This window comes from Schistocerca americana, chromosome 2, assembly GCF_021461395.2.
Source record: "Schistocerca americana isolate TAMUIC-IGC-003095 chromosome 2, iqSchAmer2.1, whole genome shotgun sequence".
In the NCBI taxonomy this organism is placed as follows: domain Eukaryota; kingdom Metazoa; phylum Arthropoda; class Insecta; order Orthoptera; family Acrididae; genus Schistocerca; species Schistocerca americana.
In genome coordinates this window covers 712,534,867-712,553,819 of record NC_060120.1, presented here as the reverse complement: position 1 = coordinate 712,553,819, position 18,953 = coordinate 712,534,867, and the positions used below count along the sequence as shown (strand labels likewise).

The following is an 18,953-nucleotide window of genomic DNA, read 5'->3' as shown; positions in this document are numbered from 1 at the left end:
TTGGAGAGGAAACAAAGGGTAGTAATCACAACAAATGGAGCAGATCACTTCTCAGAGTGGAAAATGTGTAACAAGGTGTTCCTCAAGGCTCAATCCTTGGACCCATTTCCTGTTCTATGTAAATGACTTGTCACAATATAAATACGCATTTAACTTTGTTTGCAGATGATACTTCTGCTCTAATTGAAAATGAAAATTCTGACAATATACCACAGAGTGTCATGAATACGTTAAGTAATCTGGAAGAATCGTTCAGTCTAAATGGCTTAAGGCTGAACATTTCAAAAACCCACATGATGAGTTTTAAAGACAAACAGTCAAAAACTGACGAAATCTGTGTCACAACAATCAAAAAATGTATGAACTTGACTCAGTCAGGTTCCTGGGAATAAACTTGGACAGAATTTTGAGTTGGAATTCTCATATAGAATATTTAGCAAATAAATTAAACAGCCTTGCATTTGCAATGGAAATTTTATCCTGTGCCACTGATATGGCCACCAGGAAAATAGCATGTTATAGCTACTTTGAACGGGTTATTCGATATGGCATAATTTTTTGGGGAAACTCAGAAAAACATTACATGAATTTTAAAGTTATAAAAATGAATCATCCACAACATGTTCTATGCACAGCCGAGGGCATCATGTCGACTATTATTTAAAGATCTTAAAATATCAACTTTCCCCTCTTTATACATCTTTGAAGTGGTTCTTTTCCTACACAGCAGAGTTAATTTTGAACACTCATACGACAAAAGGCATAAAGAAAACTTTATTCTCACCTCTCATCACTTAAAACTGCGTGCTCAGACTTCTCAGTATATAGCCATGAAACTTCACAACACAACAAAAGGGTGTGACATAATGGATATGAAGATAAATATTTTAAAAAGCAAGTTACATGATTTTCTAATTGAATGATGCTACTACTCTGTGGAAGACTTCATGAAGGATGAAGTGATACTTTGAGCTGTATCCCTAAAATGGAATCAAAATTTTAGACAGTTATAGTAGATGCAAATACTGTAAGTTTGACAAATTTTAAGTACGTAAATTCTACACAAAATATTATTGTGTGACAAAATTTTAAATATGCAAACTGTAACCTTGACATGTCTCCTGTACATCAAACATATGTTCTGAAATTGTGTATGTTATGAGATGAATAAAACACATTTCACAATGAGATCAAAAACCAACATCAACCACCCTTGTACAATGGTTTAGATAATCACTTATGTTGTTGATCTTTGTCCATTTAGAGATTACATTTATGGTTACAGCTCTGGTATTTCCGATACAGTTAACATATCCTAAAGTTTTGTGTGTTTTGTTTGAGCACTTTACACTGTTCCCACATATTCACATTAATAAAATTCAGGGGAAAAATCAGTAAGGTTTGACTGCGACGCCATAGTTTCGTTTAACAAAGTTACCAGCATGAGCAGCCAGAGCAAATTTTTCACTCTGTAGTGGAGTGTGCGCTGATATGAAACTTCCTGTTGATTAAAACTGTGTGTCGGACCGAGTTTGAGTCCCAGTCCGGTACACAGTTTTAATCTGTCAGGGACTTTCATTTTTAACATCAACTGTTCTCTAAAAATCAAAGGAATTGGCAATTTTGTTAAAAACTTATTAAAATAAAATTGAATTTTAACATAAAATTGAAATCATTGTATTGGTTCCCATTTCTTGGTGCCTTTTGCATCAGACTCGTACACTCGTTTTGTTGTTGAAAGAGTTAATACCACGTAAAGCCTGTTGGAGGTGGTGGTTCTGAGGAACACAACGAAATTGATATGAAGTTTAAATTTGAGTTAGTGTTTTTATGTGATATAGAACAATGATTGTGGATTGGTTTACACACAATGAAAATAAAACCACATATTGGGAAAACATTTACATTTGCTTCTTGCCTGTCCCAATTACAACCCAGGACCTGATCACTGGAATTAATAAAATGCAAACCCCTAGATGAATTGACAATCTTTAAGAACTTATTTTACATTTTATGTGATATCTTCCTCTAACATAGAAATACATTGCTTAGTTAGTGGTTTATATTATTTTTCAGTTTTGTCATGATGAAAACAAACTGCTTTCTAATTAAGGGAGGGGCATTATACTATGGAACTGTGACTGTACCCAGGTGCGCATATCTTCATCCGAAACAAACCGAGTACCACGAGCGTCTTTCTTCAGGACTCCAAACAATGGAAATCACGAGGGGAGAGATCAGTATTGTTGGAGAATGTGTTAAGAGCTTCCCGTAAAACTTCTGCAACACAGCTGAAACAACCATGGCAACATTGGGCTGTTCATTAGCTTCGGATGAAGAGGCAAATCACAGGTCCTTATGTAACTGTAAACATTCTCATATAAAGGCTTCCACCATCTCTCTCAGTGGGCCATATGTATTAACGGGGGTAAATGTATTAACAGTTATGGTGATTACTTTTGGAATAGTAAACAATTTACTTACTTTTTTCCATCTGTCTTTTTTTCATTTGAATTACCCTTATATAATTTTTTAGTCCTACTTGAGCAACATTAATTAAATAGAAGGAGTGCCTCAAGAGAAAAGATTTTAGATTAGATTTTGCTTTGCTACCTGCTTGGCATTTTATGGTACTGGGAAAATGATCAAAGTTTTCTGTTGCTCCACATTGCATTCCTGAGTCCCTGGTAACCTTAATAATAGGTAAAAGTCATTTTTCCTCTAGTGCTGTAGATACAGACATCACTGTCCTCACTCATGGTGTGATATATTATTTATAATGAGTCCGCCTCTGAGGCTGAGTGGTCTTCATAGATGACTGCTGGCAGACGACCTGCATTCAAAATGGTTCAAATGGCTGTGAGCACTATGGGACTTAACTTCTGGGGTCATCAGTCCCCTAGAACTTAGAACTACTTAAACCTAACTAACCTAAGGACATCACACACATCCATGCCCGAGGCAGGATTCGACCTGCATTCACTTGCCGTACTGCCAATGATTTTTCCTTGGTGGAAAGACTGATATGGGGTGTACTCAACATTGTAATGCCAACTGATGAGTTACATGACCAAGTAGTGGTGGTTCCATGGTCTGGGAACTCCGGAAAACAACCAGAAGAGTGGTATAATAACCACATGCCCCTCCCTACCGCATCCACGTGACACAGCAAGTTGGTGGGTGACAAAGTGACCACCAGACATTCGCTGGGCCTTCAAGAGCAGCTCACTTTTTCTTCCTTATTTCTTTTTTTATTTGACCCAAATGCCAGTAGAGAATATATGCATCGCGACTGTGTGGTTCAAATCTCATGGGACTCCCTTGCGATTTCTCCCCAACGACTAAAATAATCTACGCTGCCAACATTATTTGAATTATCTAGTACAACTTTTTGCATTCTGTTTGTTGTGTATGATTAAAGCAGCTGTGTGTACAGCCATTGAGTTTCTGTAATATTTTAAGTTTCTCTAAAACTGTAACATGATCTACACCATGGAAAGACCACAAAAAATAGGAACTGTTGATATTTTATTATTTAAGGCTTGCAATATATGGTGAGTGAAACATATAAATAGCATTCTCAGTCAAGCAACCATTCTGGAATCCAAATTATGATATGTTAGTTAAATTGCTTCTACTTACATGTGAGACACCTCAAGAGTGCAATACTCTTTCGAATATTTTTAAAAAAAGTAGGCAGTAAAGAAGTTGGACGATAATTATTTGAGTACTTCTTGCCACCTTTTTTTGGGGAAGTTTAACAACAGCATATTTTAATCTGCCTGGAAAAATTCCCTGTGCTAGTGATGCATCACTAAGGACATTACTTACTAAGTTACAACTTTTCAGAATTCTGTTTAAAATTCCAAAAAAACCATATGAACTTCCATTTATCGATTGTTAATTACATTAGCATGTGACTGAAAATTAGTCAAAATATATTCTTCTGAGAGTTAAAATAGTAAAAATAAACACAAATAAGTGATTAGTCATTCAATTTATTACTCAGATTCTTAATAATGTATGCATATCAAAAGAAAATGATGGTATTAGTGGATAATTACGTTTTTACGTACAATAATTTTTATTTAATATTTCTTGTTTCATTGACAACTTACAGAAAAACAGTAATCATAATACCTCAAAACATCTATCGCAAAAAGACAAAGCATATAATAATAAATTGCTGCTTCTATTTCCACAATCAGCACATTTTTCATAGTTACCCAACTTTGTGCATATGACGAATCAAATCACACACTCTATGAGAGTAACCACATTCGTTATCATACCTGGAATAGAAAATATAATAATTGGAGAAGTAGATACAACATGAGAATTAACACAGTTAAAACAGATTAACCACAGTCTCATAGTTTTGTTTGTACTACAGCACTATTCTCTACTATTTGCGAATCTCAATCATTTTTACGATATGAATTGTACACCTATGATTGTCATCTCACTACTACAAACTGAGAAACAATTGAAAAAAAACGGTAATACTGACCAGGAAATAAGCTTGACGAAGTTGCTGTTGAGTGACATGCCAGCTTTTGCATCAAAAATAGATGAGTTTGCATTCCCTATAAAATCTGATGAAACAACTTCATCTTCAGTGTAGGACAATATTCCACAGAGGGGACCCTCAGCAGCTTCTTTCACTTTCTGTTTTATTTCATCGTAAGTTGCACCTTTGCCTATCCTGAATTTAACAAAATTGAAAGTTACTTTGCTCTTAAAACTACTCTTTAAATTACTTACAAATCAAGAATGAGAATAAATTTTAACAACTGTAATATTTTCAATCAAAAAGAAATTGCCCACATCTGTCCTCCAGCCCAGTCCCCACAAAATGAAGACTTTTTTTTTCTTTATAGATCTGAACCGATTTATTTAGGCTTCCCTTTTAATCTTATTTCAAAATTATGCTCCATCCATATGCAAAAACGTCTTGATAAGTACTTCCCTGAGTAACTTTCACTGCTGTCAGCTTTTAAGACTACTGGATTTCATAGCATAACTTTCACACAGCAGATATGCTGTTATTCAGTGCTTTCAAATAAACTTTTTACATTTTACTAATTACATACACCAAAATGCCTGCACACAACTGTAGTTTTGAACTTGGGGCACAAAATCTGTGTGTGTGTGTGTGTGTGTGTGTGGGGAGGGGGGGGGGCCATGCATGTAGGCGCACATGCATACACGCTAGCACTCTTTAGACAAATGGCTTTTCCTTTATTTTTAAGAAATTAGAAATTGACCTACGTCTATGAAACAATGTAGCAGACCAGAACTAAGTCATGTCATGTACTCTCAATAAGTGTAATCCTACAATAATGTTTGATGGCATTTAAATTGTGATCTCATAAAACATAACGATAAACTTTAATTCACTTCTGTTTAGCAGTTTGTATATCATTCCATAAGATTATTATTCTGGATATTCTCCAGGGGGGGAGAAAAAAAGAAAAAGAAGAAGCAGCAGCTAAGTTCAAACAATGTACTAATTTTAGAGCAGCTTCAGTTGTTATTTAGATTTCAACCACATTATGAAAAGGGCAGATTGCTACTTACCAAATAGAGGATAATAATAAAGATTTTATTGTCTTTAGGCCATTACAGCAATTGACAACGTCAAATGAAGTTACAATTTATAATACAGTGTGATAAGGTATTGACTACTGAAATATTTAGCTTATATTACAATCAATGTACAGTGGGTCATCTGTTAGATTACTGCATTTTACAGTTGAAGAATTCATTGATATCATAGAATAGGTGGGCAATAAACCATTCATGCAGTCTTTCTTTGAATGTATGTTCAGGAAGATCCTGTATGGCATGTGGCAGCTTATTAAATAGCTTGTGCCCTGTGACTTCATAGCTATTTATTGATTTTGATAGTCTGTGGTAAGGCGTGTATATGTGTTTGATGATTCTTGTGTTGTAACAATGTACATTTTCTCTACATTTCACATCTTGTAGGTTCTTCTTCGTAAAGATTAAGACATTGTATATATAGAGGTTTATTACAGTCATAATTTTTTGCTTAGTAAATAAGGGTTTGCAGTGAGCCTTATGTGAAGAATTTGTAATTATCCTAATGGCTTTCTTCTGCAATAATAGGATGTCATGTATATGACTACAGTTACCCCACAAGATAATGCCATAGGATATTATACTCTGGAAAAATGCAAAATAAGATGATCTGATGTATGTTTCAGGTACACAATTTCTGAGTTGTCTTAATAAATAAATTACTCTAGATAGTTTACTACTAATATAGTTTACATGTTGGTCCCAGGATAACTTTTTGTCTAAATAAACTCCCAGGAATTTAACAGAACTAGGGCCATCAGATAGTGGCTTGTCTCTGAAGATTATCTGCTGAGTTTTATTTTCATTTAGCAGGAAACTATTTGCTCTGAACCAATATGCTGCATGAGTGAGTGTATTTTCAGCACAGGTTTTAAGATCATTAAGACTGTTACTGCTATGGAGAAAAGTCGTATCATCTGCATACAATACAGTGGTGGATCTAATAAACGAGGGGAGGTCATTGATCATTATCAGAAACAGGAAGGGCCCCAGTACAGATCCCTGAGGCACACCTACTCTAATATTTTCTATGTTTGACATTTCCTTACCAACACAAACTACCTGTTTACGGTTGTTGAGATAAGCTTTTAATAGTCTGAGACTGTTTTCTTTGATGCCGTAGAATTCTAGTTTCTCTAGTAGTGGCATGTGCTCAACACAGTCGAAGGCCTTGCTTAGGTCACAGAATGAGACCTGAGCAAAGCCTTTGTTCTCAAAAACTTTGAGGATGTAACTGACTACCGTGTTGATTGCATCAATGGTCGACAGATTCTTCCTAAACCCGTATTGTGTAGCATTAATTATTCCTAGATTCTCAAAGTGAGATGATAATTGTTGGTACATGATGCATTCTATTACCTTGGAGAATGTGGGTACTATTGAAATAGGCCTGTAGCTAGATGGAGAGTCTTTATCTCCCTTTTTGTATACTGGGACGATCCTAGACAGTTTTAACTCATCAGGAAAATATCCCTCAAGTAAGCACTTGTTTATACAATGGGTTAAGGGGTAGAGAATGCAGTCACACACTTTTTTTAGCAGGTTGGATGATATGCTATATATATCTAAGCTATCAGATGATTTCAGTTGTTTTATGACCCCTTGTACATATCTAGGCGATACTTCGGAGAAGGTTACCATGCTTGTATTTAGTGACTGTCTACCCCAATTTTGGGAGAGTAACTCTGATGGACTAATGTCTGGTTTGATAATTGCGTCTCCTATTTCTTTCACTGAATTAATAAAAAACTCATTGAGTGTTTGTGGTGGGATATTAATTTTGTCTTTTTTAGTATCTCTGGCAGCACTGTTAATTACTTTCCACGCAGTTTTGCATTTATTGGTGGAATTATGTATGCTGTTGGCATTGTAGGTTTTTTTGGCTTGCAGGATAGCTTTTTTGTATTCATTCCTGCATTCCACATAGGCTGATTTGGCACAGTCAGACTTCATACTGTTGTATATGTTGTACAGTAACAAAACTTGTTTCTTTAGATCTGTCAGCTGTTTAGTGTACCATATATTTTGTCTGTTTTGAGATCTGGATTTGTGGCTGCTGTCCATTATTTTTATTTTCTTTATGGGAATACTATGGTTAAATAGGGTCAAGAATGCATTAAAAAATCTATCAAATATTATTTTGGCTGGCAGATCATTACTTGATGTGTAATGTCCATCGACACTACAATGGCCAAACCAGTCTCTGTCAGCAAGGGAATTACGAAATGTTTTAATTTTATCCTCAGTTATGGGTCTGGTAATCACAACTGTTGGGACAGGTCTGTTTGCATTGCACCTATTGAGGGGAATTTTACTTGCATAATTTAGAGATACGGAGTCATGGTCAGAGAATGGGAACACTACAACTTCGCATGTGTTTTCAGTGGTCTTGAAGTTTACAAAGATGTTATCTAAACATGCTTCGTTTCTTGTGGGCCTGTTATTAACATGATGTAAATTGTATTGTCTTAGCAAGTTTTCCAGATCTGCAACACTACCCTTACATTTAGTAACATCAAAATCAGCATTCAAATCACCTCCTATTGCAATATCATAATGTAGCCATTTAATATTACTTAATTCACTCAATAGCATGTCCATTTTTTCTAAAAATATGTTAATGCTTCCCTTTGGTGATCTGTACATGGATACTACTATTAGCTTATGACTATTAATGATTATACCCGTAACTTCAAAGTGCTGTTCATCACACAAGGAATTTAGGTCTAGTTTGGTTATTGTACAATTGAGTGACTGGTTGGAATAAATTGCCACACCACCTCTAATGTGCTTTTTCCTACAGTAGCTATTTACTATACTAAAATTGTCAAATTTGGCAACTGCAAGTTCATTCTCATTAGCCCAGTGTTCACTCAGACAAAAAATATCAAACTGGTTATCAAGTCCAAACTCATTTATGATAAGTTCTTTATCTTTCAGTCCTTGAACGTTAAGGTAACATATTTTAAGATCCATGCTCTTATTGCTAACACACTGAACACTATGGTGATTGGTTTTCAAACGTTTTTCAGGGCTTATCTTTTGGATTTCTGCCTCTTGTTGCCTTTTACTAAAAAATTGTTCACTTGGAGTGGTAGCACATCTACTGTTGTATACCTACTCTTCCCTCCTTGTGATGATATTGTAGATGAAGCTGCTACTAGAGGAGTTGATGTAACTGCTGTTATGGTGTCTGGAGGCACTGTTGTGGCACCTGGTGACTGAGGAGATAAGGTGGTTGCTTCTTCTTCTCCTGCTGTTGAATCTTGCTGGTGAAGTGTGATAGGTACTGCTGCTGCTGCTGTAGGCATTGTTGTGGCAACTGGTGACAGTGGAGATTTGGATGTTGCTTCATCTTCTGCTGCTGTTGAATCCTGTTGATGAAGTGTGGTAGGTATTGCTGCTGCAGCATTTGTTATGTGTGTAGGTACAATTGCTGCTTCCACCTCTACTTCTACTGCTGCAATAGAAGTAAACATTTCTTCAGGCTCTGCTTGCGTCAAGCAAGGAACTGGAAGAGCAGCAATTACTTCTTGGTTGTCAGATGCTTTCAGTATCATGCTGATGTTTTTGCACAGAATCTTCTTGCCTCTGTTATTAAGGTGCATGCCATGTCTCGTGTAACAGTCTCTTTGTAAGGAGTCCATACTTATAAAATATGCATTTTGGTAGGCCCTGCAAATCTTTGAGTATTGCCTGTTTGCTTTTATGATTTCCACGTTCACACATGACCATTCCGAAAGGTCATGCCTATGTGGAATTCCGACTACAAAAACTGATTTCTCTCCTGTTGAATTTAGTATTGCTTTAAGGTTTCGTGTTGCACTGTGGAGGTCGTTTTTATATACATTATTGGCTCCTGCTATGACGACAATATGATGATCATTTTCAGTTTCTATGTTTCTAACGAGTTCTTGGATGGGTGCACCTGGTTTGACAATACTAGTTGCTTGTATACAATGACTGTAACGTAGTATTTTTGCGATCTCACGTCCATGGCTATCAGAGAATATTTTCACTTTGAGTTTGTCTTCACGTTTATTGCGGAAGTTTCTGCTCATGTGCTTGTCACTATATAGATTCGGCGTGTTGTTGTCGTCACAGTTTTCCGTGGATTCCACATTTATATCTGAATCTAGTGCATGAAAACGGTTTTTTGTTACCACAGTAATTCTACAGTCACTGAATTTCACACGACCAACCCTTTTTGGCCTAGTAAACATATGTTGCCTTGTTGTTTCTGCCTTTAGGCCTATATCCACTTCAGAGCACTCGTTTATTGTAGGTAGGACACAAACTGCTTTTATTGCCGCGGTTCGTTCCATTCGTTGTATTTATCACCTTTTCGCTTCTTTCTTCCGTGATCATGCTAGTCCTGTGCTCCCAGTTCCGTGTTTTACTTGCTTTGGCGATCGGGATATTACGCGCCTTTTTCAGTTCGGCATTTTCATTTTCTAAATGCGCAATGTCCCGCCTTAGTACATCTACAATTAATTGCAGGCTTGATACACGTTCATTTAGCTTCACTATTTCACTGTTATAATTTATGTATGTTCCATTTTTCACCACACAACTATAACTTTTGTTCACTTTCTCACTATAAACAACTGTACCGGACGCCATGTTGAAGTCACGATGAGTTGCAGATAGACACAACAAGAAGGCTATTATACATTTTAGCTTTCAGCCAAGAGGCCTTCTGTAGTCTTAAACACACACATTCACACAAGCACGAACCTCACATGACCACTGTCTCTGTCTGCTGAGGCGTCAGTGGCCAGAGACTGTGGTCATGTTTAGAAATTTGTGCCTTCTGTTTTCTACTTCAGAAGGCCTTTTGAGTGAAAGCCAAACTGTGTAACAGTCTTTTCATTATGCCTACCTGTGATTCAATGTCTCCTATATATGGTATTGTTGTTGTTTATGAGAACTTGAGATATTCTGTGATCAGTTCAGTATTGAATAAAATTACACTGAGTAAGTAAAAGACTATTCTGATGAAGCTTTTGTTAAATTACCACCAATCTCAGGTGAAAATAAATAATGCATAACTGCCTACAGCTTCAATGCGTCTGTGGGGGATGGTGATCAGGCCAATACGAGTGTACATGTGTGTGAGACGTGATACAGCTCGTCACCTAAAACTAACAGTTTACGTAGAATGGATTGCGATTAACAGAAACATTTCCTTTTGGTTACTGACATGCACAGTCAGTATGTATAACATATTGCAATAAGGTTTGTCATCTCACTGATCACTTTGAAACATAAAAAGCAATTAGAGATATAAACTTTGAAATAACTGTTTAATCTACATCTTTGTACAATGCGTCCTGTTATATTTGAAATGAAAAACAAACTAATGTATGAAATTTTGAAAATTAATAATCTAGACTTGAGATTTATTATTCAAAATGTAGGTATCACTTATACAAGGTCTGCTCAAAACATTTCGGAACTTTGTCCATAAAGTTTCTATCCATTTACCTTTTACTTATTGTGCATGGTCTCCTTTGAAATACCCTTCTCCACAATGAATACACCACTCCCAATGCTGTTTCCACTTCCAGAAGCAGTCTTGGTTCATCGCTTGCTGGATTCCACAAAGCACACTTTGTGAATTTTCTTACATCTTGTCTACTGTTGCAAATCTTTGTCCTTTCAGTGAGGTTTTAAACTTTAGAAATTAAGTCCACAAGGGCAACGCCTGGAGAGTATTGACGAGGCAGCACAGTGATTTCTTTCTTGTGCAATACTCACAAAATGGTTGACTGATCTGGTCTTGTAACATCAACGAAAACGGCCTTGCTGTGCTTGTACTGTGAACAGCTAAAAGTAAGGGGAAACCACAGCCATAATTTTTCCCGGAGGCATGCAGCTCTACTGTATGGTTAAATGATGATGGTGCCCTCTTGGGTAAAATAATCCCCTATTTGGTTCTCCGGGTGGGGACTGCTCAAGATGTCATGAGGAGAAGCAACACTGGCGTTCTATGGATTGAAGCATGGAATTTCAGATCCATTAGTTAGGCAGGTAGGCTAGAAAAAATTTAAAAAGAGAAATGGATAGGTTAAAGTTAGATATACTGGGAATCAGTGAAGTTTAGTGGCAGGAGAACAGGACTTCTGGTTAGGTGAATACAGGATTATAAATACAAAAGCAAATAGGGGTAATGCACGAATAGGTTTAATAATAAATAAGAAAATAGGAATGCGGATAAGCTACTGTGTACAGCATAGTTAACACATTGTTGTAGCCAAGATAGATGTGAATCCCACAGTCAACATAGTAGTACAAGTTTATATGCGAACCAGCTTCACAGATGAGGAGGGGATAGAGGAAATATATGATAAGATACAAGAAATTATTCAGATAGTTAAGAGAGCTTAATATCCATGGGGGACTGGAACTCGATAGTAGGAAAAGGGAGAAAGGAAAAATGGTAGGCTAATATAGAATGGGGGAAAGGAATGAAAGAGAAAGCCACCTGGTAGAATTCTGCACAGAACATAATTTAATCATAGCTAACACTTGGTTTAAAAATCATGATAGAAGGTTGTATATGTTGAAGAGATGTGGAGACACTGGATTGTTTCATATTCATTATATAATTGTAAGACAGATTTCGGAACCATGTTTTAAATTGTAAGACATTTCCAGGGGCCGATGTGGACTCTGACCATAATTTATTGGTTATGGACTGCAGATAAAAATTGAAGTAACTGCAAAAAAGCAGGAATTTAAGGAAATGGAACCTGGATAAACTGAAAGAGCAGAGTGTTGTAGAGAGTTTCACACGGATCATCAGGAGCGATTGACAAGAACAGTGGAAAGGAAAACAGTAGAAGAAGAATGGGTAGCTTGAGAGATGAAATAGTGAAGGCAGCAGATGATCAAGTAGGTAAAAAGACAAAGGCTAGTATAAATACTCGGGAAAGAGAAGAGATATTGAATTTGATCAATGAAAGGAGAAAATATAAAAATGTAAAAAATGAAGCAGGAGAAAGGGAATACAAGCAACTAAAAAATGAAATCAAAAGGAAGTGCAAAATGGCTAAGTAGGAATGGCTAGAAGACAAATGTAAGAATGCAGAAGTATGTATCGCTAGGGGTAAGCTAGATGCTACCTACAGGAAAATTAGGCCTTTGGAGAAAAGAGAACCACCTGCGTGAGTATGAAGAGCTCATATGGAAAACTAGTCCTAGGCAACGAAGGGAAAGCAGAAACATGGAAATGGTATACTGTGGGTCTATAGAAGGGATATGTATTTCAAGGCAATATTATGGAAATGGAAGAGGACATCGATGATGATGACGATGATGATGAGGGAGATATGATACTGTGTGAAGAATTTGACAAAGCACTGAAAGACATAAGTTGAAACAAGGCCTCAGGGCTGGATATTCCACCAGAAATATTGGTAGCCATGACAAAACTCTTCCATCTGGTGAGCAAGATGTATTTGACAGGCGAAATACCCTCAGACGTCAAGAAGAATGTAATAATTCCAATTCCACAGAAAGCAGGTGCTGACCTGTGTGAAAATTACCAAGCTGTTAAGTCATATTTGCATAATACTAACATGAATTCGTTGCAGATAAATGAAAAAAAACTGGTAGAAGCCAACCTTGGGGAAGGTCAGTTTGGATTACAGAGAAATGTAGGGACATGCATTCCAATACTAACTGTACAGCCTATCTTAAAAGAAAATTTAAGGAAAGGCAAACCTACATTTATAGCATTTGTAGACTTAGAGAAAGATTTTTATTTTTATTTTTTTTATTTATTTATTGTTCCGTGGGACCACATTTAGGAGAATGTCTCCATGGTCATGGAACGAGTCAATACATGAAATTATAACACGATTGTAGAAACAGATAAAATGAAATATAAGAAACATATTCAGGCGACAAGTCGTTAGTTTAAATAAAGAAAATCAAGAATGTAACACTGGAATTTGCTTAATTTTTTAGCTCTTCCAGGAGCTCCTCGACAGAATAGAAGGAGTGAGCCATGAGGAAACTCTTCAGTTTAGACTTAAAAGTGTTTGGGCTACTGCTAAGATTTTTGAGTTCTTGTGGTAGCTTATTGAAAATGGATGCAGCAGAAAACTGCACTCCTTTCTGCACAAGAGTCAAGGAAGTGCATTCCACATGCAGATTTGATTTCTGCCTAGTATTAACTGAGTGAAAGCTGCTAACTCTTGGGAATAAGCTAATATTGCTAACAACAAACGACATTAAAGAAAATACATACTGTGAGGGCAATGTCAAAATTCCCAGACTATTGAATAGGGGTCGACAAGAAGTTTTCGAACTTACACCATACATAGCTCGAACAGCCCGTTTTTGAGCCAAAAATACCCTTTTTGAATCAGAAGAATTACCCCAAAAATTAATACCATATGACATAACCGTATGAAAATATGCGAAGTATACTACTTTTCGTGTTGAAATGTCACTTATTTCAGATACTGTTCTAATGGTAAATAAAGCGGCATTTAGTTTCTGAACAAGATCCTGAACATGGGCTTTCCACAACAGCTTACTATCTATCCGTACGCCTAGGAACTTGAACTGTTCCGTCTCGCTTATAACATGCCCATTCTGTCTGATTAAAATGTCAGTTCTTGTTGAATTGTGGGTTAGAAACTGTAAAAACTGAGTCTTACTGTGATTTAGCAACAAATTATTTTCCACAAGCCACAAACTTATATCATGAACTACATTATTTGATAATGTTTCAATATTACACACAAGATCCTTCACTACCAAGGTGGTGTCATCAGCAAACAGAAATATTTTTGAATCACCTGTAATACTAGAAGGCATATCATTTACATAAATAAGAAACAGCAGTGGCCCCAGCACCGACCCTTGGGGAATGCCCCATTTAACAGTGCCCCATTGGGACTGAACATCATTACCACTATCAATATTGCGGAGGATTACCTTCTGCTTTCTGTTCTTAAAGTAGGAGGTGAACCAATTGTAAGCTACTCCCCTTACTCCATAATGTTCCAACTTCTGCAGTAATATTTTGTGGTCAACACAGTCAAAAGCCTTCGTTAAATCAAAGAAAACACCTAACGTTCGCAACAATGTTGACTGGAATACTCTTTCAAATTGTAAAGGTGGCAGGGGTAAAATACAGTGTGTGGAAGGCTGTTTACGATTTGTACAGAAACCAGATGGAAGTTATAAGAGTCGAGGGGCACGAGATAGAAGCAGTGGTTGAGAAGGGAGTGGGACAGGGTTGTAGCCTATCCCTGATGTTATTCAATCTGTATATTAAGCAAGCAGTAAAGGAAACAAAATAAAAATTTGGAGCAGGAATTAAAGTTCAGGGATAAGAAATAAAAACTTTGAGGTTTGTCAATGAAACTGTAATTCTATCGGAGACAGCAAAGGACTTGGATGAGCAGCTGAATGGAAAGGACAGTGTCATGAAAGGAGGATATAAGAAACATTAACAAAAGAAAAATGAGTATAATGGAATGTAGACAAATTAAATCAGGTCATGCTGTGGGAATTAGGTTAGGAACTGAGACAATTATAGTAGTAGATGAGTTTTGCTATTTGGGCAGCAAAAAAACTGGTGGCCGAAGGAGGGAGGATATAAAATGTACACTGGCAATGACAAGAAAATCATTACTGAAGCAGAGAAATTTGTTAACATTGAGTGTATTTAGTGCCAGGAAGTCCTTTCAGAAAGTATTTGTATGGAAGTGAAACATGGGCAATAAGCAGTTAAGAAAAGAAGAGACTAGGAGATTTTGAAATGCAATGCTACAGAAGATTAGATGGGTAGACCATCTAACTAATGAGGAAGTACTGAACAGAATTCAAGGGAGGAGAAATTTGTGGTACAAACTGCCTAGAAGAAGGGATCAGTTGGTAGGACACATTCTGAGGCATCAAGGGATCACCAATTTAGTACTGGAGGGAAACATGGGAGGTAAAAATTGTAGAGAGAGACTGTATGCTGCAGTAATTACTCGGAGATGAAGACAGAGTAGCAATGAGAGCTGCATCAAATCAGTCCTTGGACTGAGTACCATAACAACACAATCACGAACCAACAGGGATAAATGTGTGGGTGTATTATCACGATGCAAGAGCCATGAATTGTCTCATCACATTTCAGACTGTTTTCTCCTAACATTTTCTCACATGCATTGCAACATGTCCCAATAGTACCATCAATTAACAGTTTGTGCTTGTGGCATAAATTCATGATGAACTAATCTTTGAAAGGCAAAGAAAACTATCAGCATGGCTTTGACACTTGACCTGACCAACTTTTTTTGGTCTTGCAGAACCTTTCCCGACCAACTGAGAAGAGCAGACCTGGGTCTCAACAGCATAACCCCAGATCCACATCTCATCACCAGTTATGATTCTCCTAAGGACCATCCCATTCTTATTTGCACTATACAAAAGCTCTTCACAGATCATGAGGTGAAAGTCTTTCTAGTCTTGATTCATGAGCCTTCAATTCGATCTTGGCAGCACATGGTGCATTCCAAGATGCTGTGCCAGGATTTCATTACATGGTCCAACTGAAATGTTACATTCTTCTGCAATCTCTCTGAAAGCCTGTCTTTGATTGGCATACACAATTTTGTTGTCGTTCCTGACGTGAGTGTCATCGGTAGACATCGAAGGTGTCCTGAAAGAGGGTAATCTTTAACTTCCGTCCAGCCATTTTTAAACTGTGTGAACCACTCTTAGCACCGAGTATGGCTCAAGCACTCATAACCACAGCATTCCTGTGTCATTTGGTGTTTCTTGTGCAAGTTCTCTCGAGTGTCATGAAAAATATAATGCAGACACTGTGCCATCTCAAAATTCACAAACTGTGCAACACAGCATTCTACTCAATACAGTACTGGACAATAACTAACAGACACACAACAGTGAAACTTTTGGCAGTTACACATTAATCACAGGCTTTTGCAGGGGTGCCAACCACATTTCACTCCAACACACCATTGGCACGAAATTACAAATGATTCGGAATTTTTGAACAAACCTAATCCTTTGAAAAACGGCAATGTGAGGTCACTTGACAAGTTTATTTTCTTTTTGTTTATGGTTGTTCATAATTTTTTTCTTTGTGATATTTCTTACAACATTCTCCCAGATTAAGTCCTGGTGTGCTCTTGCATGTTTCACAGTACAAAATTGTTTCTCTTCTTTCTCCTTGTATTTGCTGCAAAACATGTAATCCTTTGCTGACTTTTTTCTATTCCATTATAAAATGCATCTTCCTATTTACTCTCTCCCCTGTGTCAGACAACAGAGATCTTCATCCTTTTTTGCTTTCCTTTCTTTAATTTGTATTTCTCACCTGGTTGGATGATTAGATTTCTTCCGTAGAAAATCAGTTTCCAGTTGTTCTCCACGTTCATTTTTGTCTATTGAGTGAACAATATAACTTTTCACCACTGCAGTTTCTATCAACCAGAAGAATCATATTTTTCCACAACCTGTGTGACTGCCTTGTAAAGTCATAGCAATAACAGTGGTGATCTTCCCTGTCCACACCTCCCATAAACTTCATGTATTCTAAAATAACAGTGGGTTTCAGGAACTGAACTGTTCTTTCTTCTTATAACCAGTGATCAGTTGGATCTGAGGACCAAAGAATGTACTCAATATTGTCCCTGAACTCTCGTCATGGAATGAAAACCACAATTTTCATCTCACATAATTCATATTCAGTAAGTGGAGCGACTTTCTGTATATTTCCTTTAGCATGTATATTTGCAGCATTTACAGTTTCACTAATAAGATCATCAATGAATAAGAGCTGGAAATATAAGTTCAGATTTTGGTCGAACGCCATGAGGGATGGTTAAAACTCATTACTCTGTTGCATGACAAAGAAAGAAAACTTCAGGAGATCACTGTCGCCATTATAATAAACTGTCCAGGTATCACTTTTCCCTCCAAAGTAGATTCTGATCGACTATAACTTATATCACTGCACATGGTGGAAGTTTCTTCCCAATCACTCTCATCACTAAATTCACCTCCATCCTCAATGTCTACGAGAAGCTGCCCGGCAATAACACCACCACATTTTCTAGCAGCCATTATCAGTCAAGAAACATGTGAATGTAAAACATTTGGAGTTATCAGGTCTTCGTGCCAAGTGCTGCCATATGCCTAGCGAATTCCACCAACGAAACAGATGGAAGGAACAATGGAAACGTGTTGGATACTGTTCGACATCGGAGCTGTAGAGTAAAATTGTAATGTCAGACATAGTCCGACAGATGATCAGAGGAGTTAAAAGAATTAAAGAAAAATTCATAAAAATTATAAAGCAAACAAACATGCAAACTTCAGAACTTTTGTAGGTTGTTTGGTTACATGTTCCATAGATCATTTGAATGCTTCTTTTATTTGAAATGGTGTGGAACAAGTCAGTTTACAGTATATGTATACATGATCAACATTTACATTAATGAGAAAATTATCATTATGCCTAACTCCTTGCAGAGGTAACAATACAATGTCCGTTGGTGAGCACCAAATATTATTCTTACTACTTTATTTCGTGCAATCCATACTTTCATCATGAGCAATGACTTACCTCAGATAATTATTCAATAAAATATATAATTGCATGGAAATATACAAAATGCCAGGAGGTTGATTTTCTATTTTCCAAAATTAGCAATTATACAAAGAACAAATTTAGCTAGACTCAGTTGTTTGAGAAGCTCAGTAATACACTTCTTCCATTTCAGGTTTTCATTAATATGTAAACCCAAAAATTTGAAGCATTCTAGCCTATTTAATCATTCCTGCTCAAGTGCTACATCAATTGTTGATATGACTATTTGCTTTACAGAATAAAATATAATGTATGGTTTCTTCTCCAAAATTTAGAGAAGGTCCATTTTCTTAGAACCACTTTATAATTCTTTGGAAAATATAATTAACCACCTCTTCTGTTAATTTCTCTCTAATGGGATAGCACTAGTACCACCCGCAAAGCGCAAATTCTGCTCACTGAATGTTAAGTGGAAGGTTATTCACATATACACGGTATATGAGTGTATCCTAAAATGAACCCTGTGGGACTTGTTTTGGGATTTCTCCCCAGTCTTTAAATTTTCTACCCTTCAAATATTGTTTGAATTATTCAGCACAACCTTTTGCCTTCTATTTGTTAAATAAGATTCAAACCAGCTGTGTTTAAAGCCATTATTTGGTTTAGACTGTTGTCACCACAAATATATACTTTTATTATAATTTTTCGCTTTGATTAGAAAATTGCTGTAATTGAAAGAAGGTAATCTTCCATGGATTTTTGGTGCACACAGATGTTAGGT

General features: G+C 36.7%; 1 protein-coding gene across 1 annotated transcript in view; it reads right to left on the bottom strand.

The window, feature by feature from the left end:
• Positions 1 to 4,146: 4,146 nt before the first annotated feature.
• LOC124594369 (glyceraldehyde-3-phosphate dehydrogenase 2-like) overlaps positions 4,147 to 18,953 on the bottom strand; it is a 112,575-nt gene continuing 97,768 nt past the window's right edge. Inside the window, exons 6-7 of the mRNA XM_047132737.1 lie at positions 4,511 to 4,705; positions 4,147 to 4,292 (exon numbers count right to left, since the gene is read on the bottom strand). Coding sequence (XP_046988693.1) covers positions 4,223 to 4,292; positions 4,511 to 4,705 — 265 coding nt within the window. The 3' untranslated portion in view covers positions 4,147 to 4,222. The remainder of the gene's footprint in view (positions 4,293 to 4,510; positions 4,706 to 18,953) is intronic.